Raw genomic sequence first — 22,548 nt, forward strand, 5'->3', positions numbered from 1 at the left:
TGTGGAAGAAAATCTCTCCAGGGGTGTGCATTATCACATCCTGACTTTGGAAAAGCTGCCAGCCTGGAGCAGAGTGTGATAACCTCCCGAGGCAATAGAAACGTTCTTTCATTTAAGAGATGAAGTTAAATGGATGGGGTGTTTTCCTCAAAGCTTTCTCCCCCATGGGGACTAGAATTTTGTCCATGTAGTCTACCTACTTCACACACACAGACACACACACACACACACACACACACACACAGGTTGTTGTTATTGTTGTCTTTAATGCATTAAAATTTTTTCTAGGTGACTTTGATGTGTGCACTCCACGTTGCATGAAATACAATAAATTTTTTTTTTGATGGAAGGACGAAATTAAAAACAAAGAAGGAAGAAAAGAGGGAGCTCAAAAAGGAGAATGGGCGTCTCAAGGCCCAGCATCCCTGGTCAAATTCCTGAAAATTATTTGTTAAGTGGAAGGCCTCTACATCTTTATTTATTTATTTATTTAACGTTTTAGTTTATTTTTGAGACAGGGAGAAACAGAGCATGAACAGGGGAGGGTCAGAGAGAGGGAGACACAGAATCCGAAACGGGCTCCAGGCTCTGAGCTGTCAGCACAGAACCCGACGTGGGGCTCGAACTCACAGACCGTGAGATCAGGACCTGAGCCAAAGTCGGCTGCTTAACCGACTGAGCCACCCAGGCGCCCCTACTACATCTTTAACACTATCAAGAAGTAGCAGTTGTCACTCTCTGTAGCCACCATATTAAGCCCAGTATCTTTTAGGCCGTTTTGGGATTTGGAGGCAACTTAGTCCTCCCTTACACATTTTACTTCAGTCTGTTTCTGCTATTATTTACAAATAGGCCCATCTTGAATTGGGGCCCCTTGTAACAAAGGGCTCTAGAATTTGTTCAAATTGCAATACACAGGTAGTTCCGTTAGTGTTCCCTCTCCCTGCCCCCAGAGAATCAGTCACTGGAGAGGTTTCAGCATGCTTCTCTCACACTTGTCATCCTTCCTAAAATTTCTGGACCACCCACAGATTTTTGGTGACGTCACTGCCCTTCTCAGTTCCATTAGAGTGGCAGTTAGGGACTGCAGACTGAGCTCTTCTGGAAACATAGGTTCTCACAGGCCCTGAGTCTTTGAAGCTCCATATCGTTCTGAGGGTCATGGAGGCAGCATTCTACAAGCTCAGCAGAAATACCGGAGCCTCCCCAAGAGAGAAATGTTACCTACGAGATACAGCGAAGTCTGGACCCTTAGGAGTATTCCACCTACAAGAGAGGGGGACCTGTTGCTTCTCTTTCAAACCCCTGGTTACTTAGGTAGCCCTTCGGGATCCCATGAGTGAACAGCAACGGGGGCATGTGCCCTTTATGGACAGCATCAAAACGGCACAGAATGGAATTTACTGGAGAGCTTCTGCTTTTAATTCCTTAATCTGGACGTCCTTGGTAGAGAATGGGAGCCAAGGGTCAGCCAAATCAGCTGAACTTTAGGCAGTCATCCTACCCTGGCCAACAATTGATTCCATCTGTGCCTGTTGACAGACTCGTGGGCCATTGCCAGCAGCTCCACCAATAAGAGCAACAGCAATTATGTATCCAAAGTTTCTATCTTTGGTGAACGTAACTATGGGAATCTCTTGCCTGACAGATCCTCAAAATATAAATCAAGGTTACATATTAAAGCCACAGTACATCCACGTTGGAGCTCGTTGTTCAAAGTGACCATTTCACTTCTAAAAATACACAGTGCTGGTCTCTTGAACAAGTGGTAGGTGGGACTTCTATTACCCTCACCAGTTTCAGGCTACAGGATTCACAGAGCGTCATTACAGCATACTTTAATGAGTCAAAATTTCATTTAATGCAATGTAGTGTATTTCCGTCATCAGTCAGATATCAGGGGTGAGTTATTCTAAAGAGTCTGATTGCATTTTTGATGTTTGACAGTCAAAACTTGCCAGCCCCACCCTTCTGCCCCACATTTGGGTTAGCTAAGAAGAAAGCCCAGGTGCTCCCGTATTTGTTACTGGCAGGAAATTCAAACCATGCTGGTCCCAGCACACAGGTGGGAATCCTCACCTCAGCTCCAGTCTCTAATGGCAAGAAAAGCCAAGGCAGCCTCTTTTCCTCTTTTTGGAGCCATTTGGAGATCTGCTTGGGAGTTTGCCCTTTGTCCCTCCGAGAAGACTTCATTATGTGAGTAATAAACCTTTCGTAACCTCTCAGGCATTGTGTGGGGTCATCAGTCTTGACATCCAAAGCAAATTTTTGGTGGCATGCACCACAGTGTACTTTCTCCTAAACCTCAGTTAATACGTCAACAAACAGTGGGGTCAACAAAACCAGGCGTTAAGATTATTTCTGCCACCCTGATAGAATTTTGCATTTTTCCCTGTAATTTGAGTCTGCCGCAAGTTGGAAATTTTCTGTATTTCCTATTCCAAAGGGTATTAGCAACTGAGAACAGAAGTTCAGCTGACTTTTCCTTTTCTGTATGTTAAATTAACTATGTATGTCATTTTCATCTGTCAATTCCAGAAAAAAAATGAGGGGCTAAGACCACACCTAGGTAGAGCCACAATTCCTATGTCTTTGCAACTTGTTCATGCTGCTGCGGATACAACTAAATTACTATATTAGGTTCCATCATGAAACAAACTAATATGTTTAAAATGGGAGATATTCTGAGCTGGGTGTCCCAAACATTCCTAAATAGCTCTGAGATTGGAATTTGAATGACTCAGACGTTCAGAACTGAACTTTCTTTTCTCTCCGTCTGACACATCACTTACTTCTGCCTTAAGGATTTCATTATTATATTGTTTATTAAAGGCATAGAGATTTGCAGAGGCAGAATTTTTTTATAACAATTCTAGATGACAGAAGGTAAACTAAATAGATGCATATTTATGTAATTTGTATCTTACAATTACACAAATTGCATATTTGTATATTCCTAAGTTGCTGGATGCGTTTTTAGTGCATTGGGGAAATATGTGGTTTTTCAGCATCTGATCTGTTGGACTTTCTTTTCCAGCTGTACTGGAATCTCTTGAGTGCAGCTATAAAGAGTTTGGAAAAAGGATATTCATTCCTTTTGGATGTACTCAGAGGCAATAAAAAATTTTGTTCAAGTTTAGCAACAAGAAACTTGTTGCTTCAAAACTGCAGAAACCCATGAATTATCTTTATTTTTTTAATTAATTTATTTTAAGAGAGAGGGAGTGAGCAGGGGAAGGGCAGAGAGAGAGGGAGAGAGGGAACCCCCAGATTCTGCACTATAAGCACAGAGCCTGACGCTGGGCTCTATTTCATGAACTGTGAGATCATGATCTGAGCCAAAATCAAGAGTCGGATGCTTTAACTGACTGAGCCACCCAGGAGCCCCTGAATTATCTTTAAAATGAATAATTCAGATGATTTTTTTTTCTATCTGAAAACGTGGATTCCAAAGAAATATTTTTATATTTTTTAAAATGAAAACTGTATTACTCGGTCACATACTTCTGGAAAGATGTCTTATCAAAAACATCCTATTAATTTGCCACTGAGAAAATGTATGTGTATTCATGATAAAAGGGAAGCATCAACCCATGGAAAGAGAAAGAAAAGTCATAGCTGCACAAAAACAAAATGTTGACAGAAAAGGGTATGCCTGAATTATTTTTCCTATTTTGGTGCAAAAGACATATTAAATTTCATTGCTTTGATGCACTTGTTTTTTCATCCATGAAGCTTTTGTTGGGCCCCATTCGTGCTCAACTGTGCTACACGCCATAGATATGATGTAATGTAAAGTCTCCACACTTGAGATGCTCACAATCAAGTAATAAGGAAAAACATATTGAGACACAAGTATTCTAATATGAATTTATATTAATCCCATAGGAGCATGATTGATTTTAATCAGTCAATTGTTTTAGGGTTATCAAATGAGTGCAATGAAAACAAGGTTTTAGGTTGGGCGAAATGGTACATCAAACCATATGATCATCTCAATTGACGCAGAAAAAAAAAATTTTTGGACAAAATTCAACATTTTTTGTGATAACAATTTAACAAGTTTAGAAGGGAACTTCCTCAATATAAGAAGCCCACTTATAAACAACCCACAACTAACATCATATTCAATGGTCCAAGGCTGAAAGCTCTTCCCCTCAAACCAGGGACAAGACGGGGGAGCCTGGGTTCCTGTGGGTTAAGCATCCAACTTTGGCTCAGGTCATGATCTCAGGGTTTGTGGGTTTGAGCCCCGCATCAGGCTCTGTGCTGACAGCTCGGAGTCTGGAGCCTGCTTTGGATTCTATGTCTCCCTCTATCTCTCTGCCTCTCCCTGCTCACACTCTATCTCTGTCTCTCAAAAATAAACAAACATTAAAACAATTAAAACAAAAACAAAAACAAAAAACCACCAGGGACAAGATGAGGATGTCTGTTTTCACCACTGGTATTCATTATAGCACTAGAAGTGAGAACCAAATTAAGCAAAAAAGAAAAAGAAAAAAAAATTATCCAAATTGGAAGGAAAAAGTAAAATTACCTCTGTTCACAGATGACATAATCTTATAGCTAGGAAACTCTAAATAATCCACTTAAAAAAAACCCAAAAACCTGTTAGAGCCAATAAGTGAATTGAAACAAATTTTCAGGATCCAGAATCAACATGCAAAATATCAGTTGTGGTTTTATTCACTATCAGTGGACATCCAAGAAGAAATTGGATTGGAAAAAAATTCATTTACAAGAGCAAACAAGGGAATAAAATACAGTGCTTAGGAACAGATTCAACAAAAGAATCCTACAACTGATACACTGAAAACTACAAAACACTGCTGAGAGAAATTAAAAGCCTACATTAATGAAAAAACATCCCTTGTGCTTGGATTGGAAGGAAGACAATATAGTTAAGATGACAATATTATCAAAGCAATTTACAGATTCCATGCAATCCCCATCAAAATTCCAATGATGTTTATTGCAGAAATGGAAGAAACCATCCTAAAATTTATATGGACTCTTAAGAGACACTGAATAGCCAAAACAGTCTTGAAAAAGAATAACAGAGAAGAAGATTTCACATGTACTGATTTCAAAACTAACTACAAAGCACAATAATGAGACATTGTGGTACCAGCATAAGGAGACCTACAGATCAGTGGAATAGCATTTAGTGTCTAGGAATAAACCCTCAAATTTATGGTGAACTGCTTTTTGACAGGAGTGCTGAAACTGTTCAATGGGGAAAGAGCAGTCTCTTCAATAATTGTGCTGGAAAAACTGGATATCCACCTGTAGAAGAATGAAGCCTTACTTCACACCATAAATAAAAAGAAAATTCAAAATGGGTTAAAGACCTAAACACAAGACCTAAGGCCACAGAACACTTAGAAGAAAACAGAGGGACAAATACACATGACCTTAGGTTTGGCAATGCTTTCTTAAATATGACAACAAAAGCATAAACAACAAAAGAAAAAACAGACACATTTGACTACATTAAAATCCAAAAGTTGTATGCACCAAAGAACACTATTAAGAGACTGAGAAGGCAACCCACAGAATGGAAGAAAATATTTGCAACTCACATATCTGATAAGATTTTCAGATCCAGAATATATCAATAACTCTTCCAATTCAATAAAATAGTCAACCCAATTAAAACAAAAAAGGTCTTTGAATAGACATTTCTCCAAAGATGATGCACACATGGCCAATAAGCACTTGAAAAGATGCTCAACCTCATCAGGCAAATGAAAATCCAAAGTGAAATGAGTCGCTGCTTCACACCTACTTGCATGGTTATCGTTTTTAAAAAATAGAACATAACAAGACATGGAAAATTTGGAACCCTTGTACCTTGCTCGTGGAAATGTAAAGTTCTGTAACTGCTGTGGAAACCATCTGGCAGTTCTTCAAAAAGTTAGAATTACCATGTGACCCAGCCATTCTACTTCTAGGTATCGACCCCAAAGAATTGAAAACGGGTGTCCAAACAGATATTTGTATGCCAACACTCATAGTGGCATTATTCACAGTAACCAAAAAGTGGAAACAACCCAAGTGTCCATCAGCAGATGAATGAATATACATGCATCTAATGTATATGCATATAATGGTACAATATTCAGTCTTAAACAGAATGAAATTCTGATACATGCTACAATATAGGTGAATCTTCAAAACGGTGTGTGGCAAAATAAGCCAGACACAGAAGAACAACTGTTTTGATTCCATTTATATGAAATGTCTAGAATAAGCAAATTCATTGACACAGTACATTAGAGGCCAGCTAACAGGGACTGGAAGGAGCAAATGGGGCGGGGGGGGGGGTATTGCTTAATGGATCTGGAGTTTCTGTTTGGGGTGATGAGAAACTATACAACATTGTAAATGTAAATTATGCCACTGAATGGTACAATTAGCCATGGCTAAAATAGCAAATTTTATGATATATATACGCACACACACGTTATAACGGGGGGGGGGGACAAGGTACAGAAGAGAGTACATAAGTTATTTTTTTTTTAATTTTTGTTTTCAACGTTTATTTATTTTTGGGACAGAGAGAGACAGAGCATGAACGGGGGAGGGGCAGAGAGAGAGGGAGACACAGAATCGGAAACAGGCTCCAGGCTCCCTCCGAGCCATCAGCCCAGAGCCTGATGCGGGGCTCGAACCCACGGACCGCGAGATCATGACCTGGCTGAAGTCAGCCGCTTAACCGACTGCGCCACCCAGGCGCCTCATGTTATCTTTGATGTTTATGTTTGCATAAAGACTTGAAAGGCATAAGAAACTAGCGTAAGTGGCTACTTACGGTTAACATGAATATTCAGCTCATACACCCTAATTCAGTTCAGACTGTTTAAAATCTAGAAATACTCTGTCCCGATTGGTAAATGGCCACTCCCCAATTCCTGCATTTCTTCTACGTCTGTCCTCATCCTGGGATACCCGGTTGTCTGATCATTCAGCAAGTAAAGAGTTAACCCCTGGCAGGCAAGGGTCTGGCTGGACAGCATAGAATTAAGTGGGATGGGATGGGATCAGGGTGGTAGGAAAACTGCATACTAAAACCTTTTAACATCATTTTGATTTTTTAAACGGTGTAACTGTATTACCTATTTACTATAATGAAATAGAAGAACTAAAACAAAATTAAAGAGTACACCAGCTAGGGGCGACTGGGTGGCGCAGTCGGTTGGGCGTCCGACTTCAGCCAGGTCACGATCTGGCAGTCCATGAGTTCGAGCCCCGTGTCGGGCTCTGGGCTGATGGCTCAGAGCCTGGAGCCTGTTTCCAATTCTGTGTCTCCCTCTCTCTGCCCCTCCCCCGTTCATGCTCTGTCTCTCTCTGTCCCAAAAATAAATAAACGTTGAAAAAAAAATTAAAAAAAAAAAAAGAGTACACCAGCTATAAAAGACAATTAAGAGAATTTGAATAAAACAAATGTTACTTGTAGACCACAGCAGCACAAAGAACAAGAGAGTTCAGAGATGTGAAAGTTGTGTAGAGGATAAAATATGGGGGTGGGGGGGGAGGCATAGAAGAAGATGAGATTAGATAGGTAAATGGGAACCAGATATGAAGGAACCTCTATGTGGCATTGGTTAATTTGAGCTATTTCTACAACACTGACAAATCAGATACTACTTTTTTAATCAAGGAAATAAGTTGAACAGGTCTCTGTGTTAGAAAAATAATTCTGCCAACTGCAGACAATGGACTGGAGAGGAGGGAAGCCGGGAGTGAGAGGCTGAGATGACGAGGATAGTGGTAATGAGATGGAAATGAGAAGTCATGGTCAGAAGATACTAAAGAATGATCCAGTGGTCTTGCTGAAAAGTAGTTAGCTTGGGGGTTGTTAAAAGAGGAGGAACAAATAATGACTCTAACATTTCTAGCTTAGTTGACTAAAGGGGTGGATTATGACCTTTAATGGGGAATTCTAAATGGGAAATTATTCCGAATTTGATTGTGAAATGTGAATATATTGAGATGGCAAAGAAAGAATGACATAATGTGGATTTTAAATAAAAAGTTACTATGAAAATGGTAATGATTTGTTTTCCATTTTATTTAGGAATGACTAAGAGGAAATATGCTAAATTCTACAGGATACAACAGTATCTTTATACATAAATGAAGGTCTAAACTCCAAAGAGTGTTATTGGAACATGATACAAAAACTGTTTTGTGCTGATTTTTACAAATTTCTTTTTGACTGTGACAGTTTAGGTGTTAGACATGTAGAAAAATGGCGTCCAGATGCTGTCAGTAATTCTAGGATTTATGTTTTTATAGGGAAATAACAGATAAAATTCCTCAGAATGCATCTAACACTTTTCCAACAAATGTATTTTCAGATTACCATGGTATTCTCCAGGGGGTGATACTGTTTCATCTGAATGGAAATTAGGAGGAACCAGAAAACTTTCATAGAATCTTTATGAACAAAATGGCTTTTTAGAGCATTCTTTCCTCAATTCTGTATCTATCTCCAGCTTCCCCCCTCCCCCCCATCTCCTGCACTTAACCAGGAATACAGTGTATTCAAAGTCTTCATTTCCTTTACTTACATTTACTCCTCAATCCACTTAGTCTGTCTGCCCAATTTCTGTAAGTGAAGTGACTATGGCTAAGGTCAACAGAATCCAACACATAACTAAGTTATCTCACAGGAACTTTCTGTTGAGTTAGCATGCTTAGACAACCCATCCTTTTTGGAATATTCTTTCTTTGATCTCTGTAACATGACACATTCCTGGTTTCCTATGATCATTTCTTCTCAACCTCCTTTGCTGGCTTATTCTCTCCCACCCAGCCATTAGTTGCTGAATTTCTCAGGGGTTGCTCATAGCCCCTCCTGTCTCTCACTCTACTTTCTTCTAGAAAAGCTCACCATATCTCTTATATCAAGTCCCAACCAGATGTCAATGATTCCACCACCACCACCCCTCCAACTTTATTTCAAATCTCTAGGCTCAACCTTTTCTTTAGACTGCACCCACAAATAACCAACTGTTTCTCAACCTCTCAATGTGGATGTCTCAAACATACCTTAAACTTTGTCCAGATAATCACACTCTTAATCACTACCATCAAACAAGATCTTTTCCAATATTCCTATCTTAATGATGTTATCTTTCATCCAAATGCACAAGTCAGAAACTTAGTAACATTCTTAACATTTACCCTTTATTAAATCCCATATCCATTACTTCACCAAAGGCTGTTATTACCTCCTAACCATCTCTTACATTTCTGTACTTCTTTCTGTTGGTATGGTCAAAACCCTAAACTACCAACATCTCTCTCCCGGATTGTGAAAACTTTGCAAGTATACCAACTACAATGTTGCCCTCTATAATGTGAAAAAATGCACTGGATGGAAAGTTTTTAGTCCTCACATCTGTGAAGAAAACATAGTAAAGTCTTAAATTGGTTTCCAAAGTGCCTGTAAAAATGATGATTATTCAAATACACAACAGAAACATTTATCCACATTACACATTATCATTAATAAACACTGTGTTCTGTTTGGATAGCGTAAGTGGTTTGGACAGGTGGTGGAGAAAAGGTAAATGACAAACACTTTTTTCATTCTGCCACACCTGTTCGGTATCTGACCTTTCAAAACCAGAGTTTCTGATCTGACTTTTCTCACTCAGTCTTTTCCAGATTATTTTGGGATCATCTGAAAGCCTGGGGAGGCCCTGATGTGCATCTCCAATAAGGGTAAGAAAGTCTCTGGTATAAAGATGTTCATCCATTTTCTCTTGGAGTAGAAGTGACTCCAGTAAAGTCTTCTTTTGTCTCAGAAAGGCCGATTGAGCCAGTTCTGCTCTTTTTCTGTTGCAACTGGGGCACTGAGAAGAAATGTGTTGATCAGCTGTGGCCACCTGTTTTGGTGCTGTCCTTATGTTTTTTAAGTAGATTCTGTTCAAAAGTTCATCAGGCACAGTACAGTTTAAGGCATCTATCTCTGAAGCCTCTGCAACCAATCTAAGCTGTGGCTTTTTTTGTCTGCTGCTCTTTTTCTCCTTCAAGTTTGCTCTGCGATGGATCAGGCTTATCTGAATGGCGCAAAAAGACTGCCGGGCGTTCAGTTCTTCATCGGATACCCGAGTGCTTTGTGTCTGAAGTTTAGCGTCTGGTTGGTACTGTCCAGAGTTAGTTTCTTTGCCCTTGAGATAGTTGATCCATTTTCTACTGAACTTCTCCTCATTATTTTTGTAGTCTGGAAGCTCAGATTGTTTGTCTCCGTCTTCCAAGGGTGTGGTCGGCTTTCCACTCGCAGGTTTGCTCCCAGAGGCCTGGGGCCAGGGCTGCAGTCCTCCAGAGGAGCTGAATGAACCGGAACTCTGTACCTCATCGGGAATGGTGTCCTCAGAAAGGTCTGCCATAGCCCTCAAGTCCATTTGGGCCAGTTCCCCTGGCTTTTGTGAATTCCTCTGTGCAGATGGCTATCCCTTTGCATCATACTTGGGTGTTCATCGGCTTTGTTCCGGTCAAGACTGGCTCAGGAACTAGCGAGCCCCGAGCGCACCGAGCGCACCGGGGATCAGTCTCAGGGCTGTCGCTCGGCAAGGCTCCCCTTCCGGGCTACGCCTTCCCGCTGCCTTGGCAACGGGGGCGGCAGCGTCATGCGGTCATGCGCAGTGGGTGCGGGCAGGCGCCGAGCTCCTCCTCTTCCCCCGCCCTCCCCAGCTTCGCCTCTGCGCTGCGCCGACAAGCGCAGGTCTCGCTGGGTGTGCAAGGCTCAGACCGTGTTTGCTTTCCAGCGGCTTTTCTGTAGTGCTGTTTTAAATATAAAATCTGACAATCCTTTAGAAAAGCTAACAAACTCCTTTTCCTCAGAGGTCAAATATTTGTCTGAGGCCGACGGGGGATAGGTGGCCTCTGAACTAATTCAAGAATGTTGCCCTGCCCAAATTAAAAAAAAAAAAAAAATGCTGGCCGAAAAGCGCAAGCAAAAACACGTCTGCAGATCTTCTAGCCAGGAGATCACCTCTTTGTCAACCATGTCTTAGAGTAAATATCGAACTGCTGAAACCATCCTTACAAGACTGCCTGCACATCTTGCACAACTTTCTGTGCTCCAGTATTGGGACGTCAGTCTGTGCTCCGGCTTTGCGAAACACGGGTTCTCAGGTCTTTGGTTCAAGCAGTTCTCTGGCTGGCATGTCAGCACCCCTTCTTTTTATGTGATTTATTATTGTTACCCCTTCAAATCCCATTTCCTCAGGAAGGGCTTCATACCCACCCCTGCCCCAGACTCTTTACAGCCTTTCTTTCATGGTTTGCAGCTATTTGATGACGTCCCCCCACATCACGCCACTAAATTAAAACCTCCCTGACGCATTAGAAGGCGTTAGATACATCTGTTAAGTAAATGCATTGAGTGACTCTGAAAACAGAAGTAAATGCAACGTCACAAAGTAGATTCTGTGAAATAAGTACTACCAGGTCAAGGAACTCCCATCTTTATCTTTCTGAACCACCCCCACCCCAACCCATTTACTCTTTTACCGGACATATCCTTTTAGGATAGCCTCTTTTAAAACATGGCAGAATTTTATTAATAACTATTCTCTCGAATCAGAATACGTTGACTCTAAAGATAGACTTTTTCTAGGTCTTAATAAATGTCTGAGTCTAGGTCTTAGTAAGTATGGGAGATAATTTCAAGAGAATGGGCTCCCTGGTCAGTCCCGTGTGTGTTATTCAAGTCTAACCAGGATATACTTAATGTTATTCCAAAAATGTCCACCTTGGCAAAGAATCAAAAGTCTGAAATGTTCAAAAAGCATCTCTCAAATATGAGCCAGGTTCATATTAATGATAAAGAGATTGCAACTTCATTTATTCAACCCAGATAATATTTTATCATATGTTAGTCTTTATATAATTTGTGGATAGCTCCAAGTGATTTCCAGCATCTCAATAGCTCAAGATTTCATTTTTTATGTTTATTTTAAAAACCTTCCTTATAGTCTGAATATTGATACGTAATTCATTATAATGCTTTTTAACTGAAAACATTGATCAAAGAGCTATACTTTAAATAAACTATATTCATGTCCCCTAAAGTGCTAAATATTTTTTAATAACCTTATCCTAGAAGCAGATACTTTTGGGAGAATATCCTGTAATTGACTTTTCTTTCTTTCTTTTTTTTTTTTTTTTTTTTTTTTGGAATAACCAGCATGAGCCAGTAAATTGTTTAGTATTCTATGTGCGTTTTCCAAGACCCAGTTAGGTTCCTTCCAGGGTCCTGACAAAATGCAAGTTTAGTGGAACTTGCCGAAACATCTCCTGGCTATCTTGCCCATGCTTTGACACCCATGGCTGTTTGGATCCCTTCTGTAGGTTGGCTCTTTTTCTCTCAAATGTATGCTTGTGAAGTGCCATAACTAATGTGCTCTGGGTGCCTGGGTGGCTCAGTTGCTTGAGCATCTGACTCTTGATTTCAGCTCAGGTCATGATCCCAGGGCCTAGGACTGAGCTTATGCTCAGCACGGAGCCTGATTTGGATTTATTCATATTCTCTCTCTCTCTCTCTGTCTCAAATTTAAATAAAAATAACACATAATTAAAAAATTAAAAAAAAACAATGTGCTCTGGCACACACAGCGTAGGCAGGAGCCCTTGCCACTTCAAGGGCTGGGAGGAATAGGAAGTAAGGAGATAAATCAGGTGCTCCTGGCCTAACCACCCGATGGCACTACTTTTGTTGCCCTGCAGACACTGTCCCTTCCTTCAAAGTTCTTAACGGGGAGCAGGGCGAAGCTCTTTGTCCAGCTTTCCCTCAACAATCAAGTGTGCTTTACAGCCAGGGGCTTACCCCCAGAGGGAGAAGGTCAAAATTAGTCTTCCTGTCTAATTCCCTTTCTCTCTTATTTCTCTTTTTTTGGAACAGGACACACTTCCAGTTGCTTCCTGGGGGGGGAAAAAAAATATATATATAATATATATATTTTTTTTCAGCATACACACACAGCGATTGTGGTGTACAGGGTAAAAGGAGGGCATCCAGTTTATGAAAAAGGGAAATTAAGTTAACAGATCTTTCAAAAATATTCTACCCTTTACCTAAACTTCACAGCATTGTTCTTGGTTCTGTGGATTAAGCAAAATAAAATATTATTTCTTCTCCTAAGGGTCTAAGATGAATGTGTGAGAAATCTCATGGTGAGGAACGATTTTTGCAGAGTAAAGAATCTTATATCACTCATATTAAAAACATTATTGGGGTGCCTGGGTGGCTCAGTCAGTTAGGCATGTGACTTCAGCTCAGGTAATGATCTCATGGTTTGTGGGTTCGGGCCCCATGTCGGGCTCTGTGCTGACAGCTCAGAGCCTGGAGCTTGCTTCAGATTCTGTGTCTCCTTCTCTCTCTGCCCCTCCCCTGCTAATTCTCTCATTCTCTCTCTCTCTCTCTCTCTCTGTCAAAAATAGATAAACATTAAAAATTTTTTTTAATTATTTCAACTTACGGGACAGTGGTTGTTATTCATGTCTTTAAAATGTTTTCCCTCTCACAAATATCTGAAACTTTCCATTCTTTTTTCCTATGTATCTTCTGTAATTTTGCTGAAATTGATTACCTTATGCAAAGTCACCTTTTACTTTAATAATTATCGTTTTGCAAAGGAAATACATGTTTATTGTAGGTACTTTAAAAGATAAATATAAGCCTCCAATGTTGATTTTAAGTAAAAGTTGCCCGAATTCCAATCTCCCAATGATTATACTATAAACATTTATAAAACATTTTCTATTTCTCCTTAAATAATTTTTGTTAACAAAATATTATGTTTTTATGAACTATTTTCTTCAATTAGTAATAATATGACTTTTCCATTCAAATTATTTTGAAAACATTTATACATATTTGATTTAAGTAAATGATTTAGGCACAAGGTATTTCCAGTTTTTCGCTCCAAAAAATTATTGGAATAAATGTTTCTCTAATTAAATCTTTATGTATATTCATAGCTATACATTTATGATAAATTCCAGAAATTATACCTGATTGATCAAAATGTATGTACAGTTTTAGGGCTTTTAAGATATCAGTTCCTTCCTTTCACTTTTTACCCCCTACTGCATTGTAAAAAAATCCAAGATAAAATATTATTTTATCCATAATTATTCAGTTTATGTCTCTCAGAAGTAATGCCTGTCTAAAAATCTAACCGCATTATGATGATTATCACACCTAAAACATAATAATTCCTTAATATAATCTAATAATTATTCTGTAGTCAAATTTCTCTGTGTCAAAAATGCCTTTTTTGCAAGCTGTCGTGCTTGTATTGAGGTCTCCTCGCTGCATTTGGCTGATAACACTTCTCAAGTCTCCTTTCCTCCACAATTCTTCCAAAGTAAAACCAGTTTTCAAAAAGGAAAGAGAAAAAAAATAATAAAAGAGCACACAGAAATTTAGCTTTTTCTCTGTATGTATGATTACGTTCCCCGTTGACAATTATTAAAGTTCCTAATTTATGCTTCCCAGTTTCTTTGAGAAATTATAAATCAGTACACATTTGTACACTCTTTCTTACAAAAAAAATATATATGCAGCATACTCTATGCATTTCTTTACACTTGTTTTTGTTTGTTTTGTTTTGTTTTGTTTTTTCTTAGAAACCTATCTGGGATATCACTTCACTTCATTCTAGACACCCTCCTTGTCTCTGTTTACAATGGCATTGTCTTCTGTGTGGGAATGTACCACAATAATTCTCACATTTTGGTGGGCATTTTGGTCTTATAAGGAATCGAATTTTTCTGTGTATTTGTGGAGATATATCTCCAATAAGATTTCTAGGAGTGAGATTAGCAAATCAAAAGGCAAAGGCCTATGTAGGGGTTTTTTTGTTTGTTTGTTTTATGTATTTCCAAATTCCCCTCTATAGGGGATACATATTTTGCATTCCTGTCAGCAGTGTATAAGAACAGTGGTTCCCAAGAGCCTGGCCATCAGGATATGTACTCAGAGTTATCAATTTTTGTGAATCTAATGGATGAGAAATGGTATCTCAGTGTAATTTTAAATCGAATTCCTCTTATTGTAAGTGAGACTGAACACCATTTTATGTATATAAGGGCCGTTCATATTTATTTTTTTGTGTACTGTCCATTTATTTTACCCATTTTTCCACAAGATTTTTGATTCATTCTTCTGAATTTTTAAGAAGCACTTGTTCTAATATTGGAGGGGCTCCTGGGTGGCTCATTCCGTTAGGCCTCCAGCCTTGATCAGCTCAGGTCATGATCTCACGGTTTGTGGATTCAAGCCCCACATCAGTCCCTGTGCTGGCAGTGCAGAGCCTGCTTGGGATCCTCTCTCTCGCTCTCTCTTTGCCCCTCTCTCTCAAAATAAATAAACTTAGAAAAATCATTTTAATATTGGAAATATTAACCATTTGTCTGTGAGATCATTCCCAAATGATTTTCACACTTTATCGTTTCATTTGCATATGCTCTTTGCCATGCAAAAGTTGGATTTTTTATTTCATGTTGCAAATGTATCAATCTGTTTCCTTATGTTCTAGGATTCTTAATCACATTAAACATTTTTGTCTAGTCCCATGTTATAAATAAACTTACCCAAGTTTTCTTAGAGTATTTGTGATTCTTTTTATTCTCTGTGTTAACACTCTAATTCTTTTATAGTTTCTTCTCTAATGTGAAGAATAAATCTAATTTTATACTGTTGTATATGGCTATCCATTGATTCAACCATATATACCAAAAGGTTCTTTGTTACCCCACTGTCTTTAGATGCTGACTTTATCATAAATTCTCATATGCATTTAGTTTTTGTTTGTTTGTTTGTGTTGGGTTGTGGTTTGTTTGTTTTGAGTTTCGATTCTAGTACAGTGCTTTTTCTTTCAATTTCTACATACCAATACTATACTGTTTTAACAGACTCTGTAGTATGTTTTAACATCTCATAGGGCCAGACCCCTCTCCATTTTCAGGTAGTTCTTGTATGTTCTTATATCTTTATCTTTCCAAATGACCTTTATGACCAACCTGTCTTGATTCAGGGTAAAAGTAAAAAACCTACAGTCTTTTATTAGAATCCACTAAATTTATAAACATTGAGGATTTTTTAAATTGGGTCTTCCTATCCGGAAATATGGCGTGTCTTCACAAGTATTCCAGTATACTTTGACATCTTTTAGGGAGTTTCCCCATTTAGATTCTGTCCATTTCTTTAAGTGCATGGATTTTACTTCATTTCATTTTATATACTTTTATGTTAGTGATTGTACAGTGATCCACTGTATCTTGCAACTGATTATTATTTATATACTGGAACACTATAGATCTCTGTATTTTTAGTTTATAGCCTGCTAGTTTAGTAAATTTTTATTGTTTCAAGTAGCTGTATCTTTGTCTTAGACATGTGAAACATATATAAAATTTCCTGATAGTTTAGAAATATTTTTGAACTTAGAAAAACAAAAGTCAGAATGAGCTGCGTGACACAGAAATGTCCTATAAGATTGCTATTGTAGCAAAGCTCTGGTAGATAAATAGATGATAGATAAAATATTAAGGAAATTCATCAATTAATAGAGAACAAACTCTCAACTAAAGATGTAAGTAAATTTACTATCTGTGCTTTTTTTTAATATTACAGGAGCATTATTCACATTACCTGGATTTGTGGTTTTCAGACTTAAGTTTAGGGGCACCTGGATGGCTCAGTTGGTTAAGTGTGGACTTTGGCTCAGGTCATGATCTCACAGTTGACAAGTTCGAGCCCCATATTGCCGTCAGCACGGAAACAGCTTCTGATCCTCTGACTCTCTCTCTCTCTCTCCCTCCCCCCCATGCACGTGAGCAATCTGTCTCTCTCAAAAATAAATAAACATTTAAAAATGATAAAAGCATTAGCAATTTTAAGTTTAAATAAAATGAAATCTTGCAAATGCAACAAGGATACACATTTTTTTAATTTTTAATTTTACATATTTATTCATTAATTTTTTTTGAGAGAGAGAGAGAGAGAGAGAGAGAGAGAGAATACGTGCCCAGGAGTGAGGAAGCGGGAGAGAGAGGGAGGGAGGGAGGGAGGGAGAGAGAGAGAGAGAGAGAGAGAGAGAGAGAGAGAATCCCAAGCAGTCTCCATGCTCAGTGCAGAACCCAGTGTGGGACTCTATCCCAGGACCCTAGAATCATCACCTGAGCCAAAATCGAGAGCCAGGTGTTCAACTGACTGAGCCACCCAGGTGCCCCTAACAAGTTTTTATTTCTAAATAATTTCTAAATATCTACTATTTATCTAATTTGAATAGATAATTATAGACAAATTGATTCATACATAACTGTTATAATAAAAACTAGCAACACAGTTTGAGCCAAGGCATTCCAAGTATTGCAATTTTAATTTTTTAGAATAAAGAAAAATGACCATAATTTCAGTTATCTCTTTTTAAAGAAAATTGCCAGAGAGATGGAACATTCTTTTTAATATGTGCGATGGATTCCTTTGCTGGGGCTGCTATAATAAAGTACCACAAACTGAGTGGTTTAAACAACAGAAAATGTCCCATGATCTGGAAACTAGTAGTCTGAAATCAAGGCACTGACAGGGTTGTTTCCTTCTGAGGGCTGTAAGGGAAGGGTCTGCTCTGGGCATCTCTCCTTCACTAGTAGATGGCTGTCTTCATGTTCATATGGTATTCTCCCTGTATGTGTGTCTGTATTCCAAATTTCACCTTTTCTAAGGACACCAGCCATATTGGTGTCTCACCCGATTGACCCCATTTTAAGTTGCTTACCTCTATGAAGACCTGATCTCTAAATGGATGCACATTCTGAAGAACTTGGGGTTAGGACTTGAACGTAAGAATTTGGTGGACATGCAGTTGAACCCACAGCATGTATTTTTTATGAAAAATAGATTAAAGGCTAGTCAGATAGTTTGCCTCCAGAATAGCCTTTTAGTGTAAAACTGCTTGTAATGTGCTAAGTGAGAAAATAGAGTAGTTAAATACAAGCACTTAAGACGCACTGCTTTGTTGGGGTATGTAGAGCTACATTGTAGTGAGTGATGTTGACTTTATTTGTCTGTTAATTAAGAAGTATCTTTGTTTTGGGGCACCTGGGTGGCTCAGCCGGTTGGGCATCCAACTCTCAGTTTCGGCTTAGGTCATGATCTCATGGTTTTGTGGGTTCAAGCCCCACGTCGGGCTCTGCTCTGGAAGGGCAGAGCCTGCTTTGGCTTCTCCCTCTCCCTCTCCCTCTCCCTCTGTCCCTCTCCCCCTCTCCCTCTCCCCCCTTCTCTCTCACAGAGAGAGCCCCTCCCCTGCTCACACTGTCTCTGTCTCTCTCAAAATAAATAAATAAACTTAATTTTTTTTTAAAAAGTATCTTTGTTTTAGATGAAGGTCTTTGGGGGTCTTGTGAATATAATGTATATTCTCTGACACTATTACAAATGTGATTGGCCAGACTTTAGAGTGATGGCTCACATCTAGTGTTTCAAATAAGAAATTTTTGTTTTTTCTGGAAAATAACTAAAATTTAAAATTTTAATTTTAAACAGTTATTTTAAAGTATTTTGATTCATATATTTCAGAGATTTTAATGTTTTCAAGTAATGATTTTCCACCGCTCCATTTGAGTATCTGGTAAAATTCCAAACAAGTGTAGGGCAGAAATTACTGTTATTTTAGAAAATAAATATCTCTAATATATTTTAGTGCATCAATGGTGCTATTCTTCACAAAAAAATAATGTGAAATATGAATTTGAATTGTATGATTTCTTTGCTATTTTTCTTGAAAATTCTTTGGTAACAACATAATACGTAGATTTTCTAACCTTATTTATTTCCCCTTCACTTTTCAAATTGAGAACCATTCTCAGCATCTTTATTCAATTTTATGAAGTTAGATCCCTGGGTCGTCGGACAATACTATTTAATACTGATGTTGGCATCTAGGAAATTATTGTAAATCAGAACCTAATTATAATACATTTATCTTCAAAGCACAGAGGATACATGAAATGATTCCAGAAATGTTGCCATTAATTTGAAGTTGAGTTATATAGTTTTCTGTTTTCTTGAGGGATAGTGGTATGTGCCTCCGGATGATGGGGAAAGAAATTGGAATTCACAGTAGTTTTCCTGAAAACTACTACATACGACGATTTTTCTTCTACTCAATATCTTTGCAAAGCATTTTACTGTAATTTTCCTACTTACAAAGTAAGCTTTCACTGTAAAATGAATATTCATATGATTGCATAGGGTTGAATGACATAGAAACTGCAAATAATTTCATTTGAGACCGATATTTCCACAGAACTATTTTACTGAAGCGTTCGTTCAAAGCCATCATAAAAATATCACCATGCTCGGGAAAGACATCTAATGTAATAAATTGAGCTCACAGACCCAACGTATTTTATCTCCTTATTTTAGATAGGCATTTTCCAAAAACAAACTCTATCACTGAAGAATGTAAGACTGTTTCTTTAGAGCCTTCCATGCTTAACTTGAAAGCTGTCAACCCAGGAGGCTGAAACAGAGCAAGATTATGAAACCTGAGTGAATAGCTCATTCTTTGCGCCCATGCCCTTGCTGCGTGCTGCCCCGTGGTACAGGCCGGAGAGGTATGCACTATGATAGCTAATGAAGCACTTCCTTTATGTCTCGCTGACCAGAACTCTTATTTGAAGCCTGTATATTATGCCACTGAAATCTCACAATATCAGCCTTTGTTCCGGCTAGCAGAGACTGTTTCTTGTCTTTTCTGGGGCTGAATTTCATGCATCAAACTTGTTAGACCCTTTGCTAGTAAGTATGGCTCTATGCTACTAAGCTAATTGCTGCTGTTGTAAAGTTTGTTTTGGTTTTGGTTTCGGGTGCCCTTTTTTATTGCCACATCCCCCAAAGCCAAGAATTTATAATTCTGAAATCATGGGGAGACAAAAGCTTGGAGGTGAAAGCCCCTGGGCTTCCTGCAGATCCCTCCTCTTGGTTAAACATAGTGATAATAACGAACATTGTAAGAACAAGAACAAGATCGAGAATGGAGGGAACGGATCAAAACTCATTGGACTACCTAATCCTAAATGAGAAGTGTTAAAACCAGTCCCCTTGTTATATTTTAGCATATTATTCTCATACTGTGTTATCTGACTGGCTATCTTCCTTCCCTCAACTACTATTATATAGATGGGCCCCGACACAAGCTTTGATAAAGTGACCTAAAGAACTACAGAGTGGTTTTCATAGCTCTCTATCAAGTATGGGCTTCAGGTAACCTAAATACCAACAAGAAATGTTAAAAGGCTCCTCGGAGCTTATACATTCCAAGAAGAAAAAATTATGAACCTCCTCCCCAAACTTGAGTTGTATCAGCTCCTTCATTTTTGCTTCTCGTGATGCAAGAGGGACAGCAGCCCCCATCTTTTGGGTGCTGCTAACTATTAAATAAGGTAACATAGACTAGAACTTGTTACGCAACACATGGTAGTTGCCGTCACCATCAGCGCAATTCCAGAGTAGATGTGATAGGGAACCTGGAGACTGAGGTCCTTCTAATGGGCTCCTACATTATGAGTAATCCAATTGTTTGCAAGCATTCTACTTTTCTGATTCCCCAGTTTTGCATTTGTATTCTACCTACCCAATACAACTTACCAAAGCACTTGTAGAATTAAATGTGTAAAAATACTTCGAACATCAAACAACTGAAAACATGTAAGTTACTTCCTCAAATGAAAAAAAAAATAGAAGTGATTAAAACACAGGAATTCCTTGGGCTCTACCATCTCAACATTTCTCTCATCTTTGTATTTTTTCTGATTGTCTGATCTCTCAATTTTAGTGAGATTATCGAACTTTTCAGGTCAATAGAATGTAAATGTCAGAAAAGTAAATCTCACAATGCCAGCCATTGTTCTAGGTAGTAGAAGCTGAATTCTTTCCTTTGCTAAAGTGCATGCACCAAATTTGCTGAAGTCTTCAAGTATAAATGTAGGTCACTACCTAGAATTTATCTTATTTTCCTCGTCTCTTCATATTTTTTTGTATTTTTATTCTCTTCATATTTTTATCTTTTTTTAGTTTATTTGTTTTGAGAGAGAGAGGAGACAAGTGCACACATGAACAGGGGAGGGGCAGAGAGAGAAAGAGAAAGTTTTGTATCAAATTTTCTAATCTTTGGTAAGGAAAATGCTGTTAGTGATATAAGGCTGTCATCTGAATTAATTTCAGATTTTGATTTCATGTTAGGACATGTGGAATAGCATTATAATATATTCATATGTTATAGTCATAATATTAATAATAGCATGAAAGGCAATTGTGTTGGACCTATAGTTTTCCCAATAATTGCTGAATTGCCTCTCCCCACAGCCTATTAAAACTGTTGAATTCTAACAAAAAATTCTGAAATATAATAACATCCCTTTTGCCTATTCCTTACCTAATATTGTATTCCTTGGAAGTATGCTAAAAATCAAAATCAGTTTAGAGTGGCACTTGTTTGGAGTGAGAGTTGAAAACTAGAATTATGGTTTCTGCCAACTTTTTAAAGATTGGATATAGGTCTTCACTTCTAAGTATTTTGCTATCTCATAGGAAAAGATAACTAGGTATTTATTTAATACTTGACGAGTATATCTGAACAAAGTGATTAACCAAGGTAAAGACAAATTCCATGACATTTCATGGTACTTTGTCAATAGTTTTAACAATTTATGTTTGAGTTTTAAATTCTTACCTTGTTTGGATGTTTCTTTTTTTTTAATTTTTTAAAGATGTATTCATTTTTCAGAGACAGAGAGACACAAAGCACGAGTAGAGGAAGGGCAGAGAGAGTGGGAGACATAGAATCTGAAGCAGGCTCTGAGCTGTCAACACAGAGCCCGACGTGGGGCTCGAACTCATGGACCATAAGATCATGAACTGAGCCAAAGTCGAATACTTAACCAACTGAGCCACCCAGGCACCCCTTGATTGGACATTTCTAAAAGCAGGTACTATTTTTTCCATCTATTTGGCATGTCCACTCCATCCCCACCTCCCAGCATAAAACTGAATCTTACAGTCAGTTCTGCCATGGCCCAGTAACTCAGCAACAATGTGTTCTAAGGCACATGGGAAGAAAGAAATGCCTAGCAACATACTTCCATGGACATAGTATCCATTTCCCATCAAAGGACAGCAGATCTTTTTAAAAATTAAGTAATTTGATTTTCTATACTTTTTCCTACTATTACAAAGTATTTGGAGATGCTTATGCCATCAAAAATCTAGAATTACTAGATATTAAAGTAATTAGGCAATAATAGAGATTGGGGAATTAAGTATGGTACGAGGTTAGAAACTCACGAAACACAGAAAAGAAACCTATGAGTGAGCCAAGGAGTCTGAATCCTTGAGGTCATCTCTAAGTCCTTCCACTCCCCAACAAGATCCCTCCAGTCAGTTACAAAATCCTGTAATGACACCCCTCATATAGGCTGCTTCTCTTCAGTCAGCTCCCCAGTATAGGACATCAATGTCCT

At 38.4% G+C, this 22,548-nt stretch overlaps 2 protein-coding genes across 2 annotated transcripts in view; one reads left to right on the top strand and one right to left on the bottom strand.

The window, feature by feature from the left end:
* The first annotated feature begins 2,139 nt into the window (after positions 1-2,139).
* The window catches only part of DLC1 (DLC1 Rho GTPase activating protein), a 484,735-nt gene continuing 464,326 nt past the window's right edge, over positions 2,140-22,548 (top strand). Inside the window, exons 1-2 of the mRNA XM_045055298.1 lie at positions 2,140-2,196; positions 9,672-9,738. The gene's annotated coding sequence lies outside the window, so the exon portion shown is untranslated. The remainder of the gene's footprint in view (positions 2,197-9,671; positions 9,739-22,548) is intronic.
* CB1H8orf48 (chromosome B1 C8orf48 homolog) lies at positions 8,057-10,599 on the bottom strand. Its single transcript, XM_011281405.4, has one exon. It carries the CDS (start codon positions 10,419-10,421, stop codon positions 9,507-9,509), a length of 915 nt encoding a protein of 304 aa, XP_011279707.3. The 5' UTR covers positions 10,422-10,599; the 3' UTR covers positions 8,057-9,506.

This window comes from Felis catus, chromosome B1 (assembly GCF_018350175.1).
Source record: "Felis catus isolate Fca126 chromosome B1, F.catus_Fca126_mat1.0, whole genome shotgun sequence".
In the NCBI taxonomy this organism is placed as follows: domain Eukaryota; kingdom Metazoa; phylum Chordata; class Mammalia; order Carnivora; family Felidae; genus Felis; species Felis catus.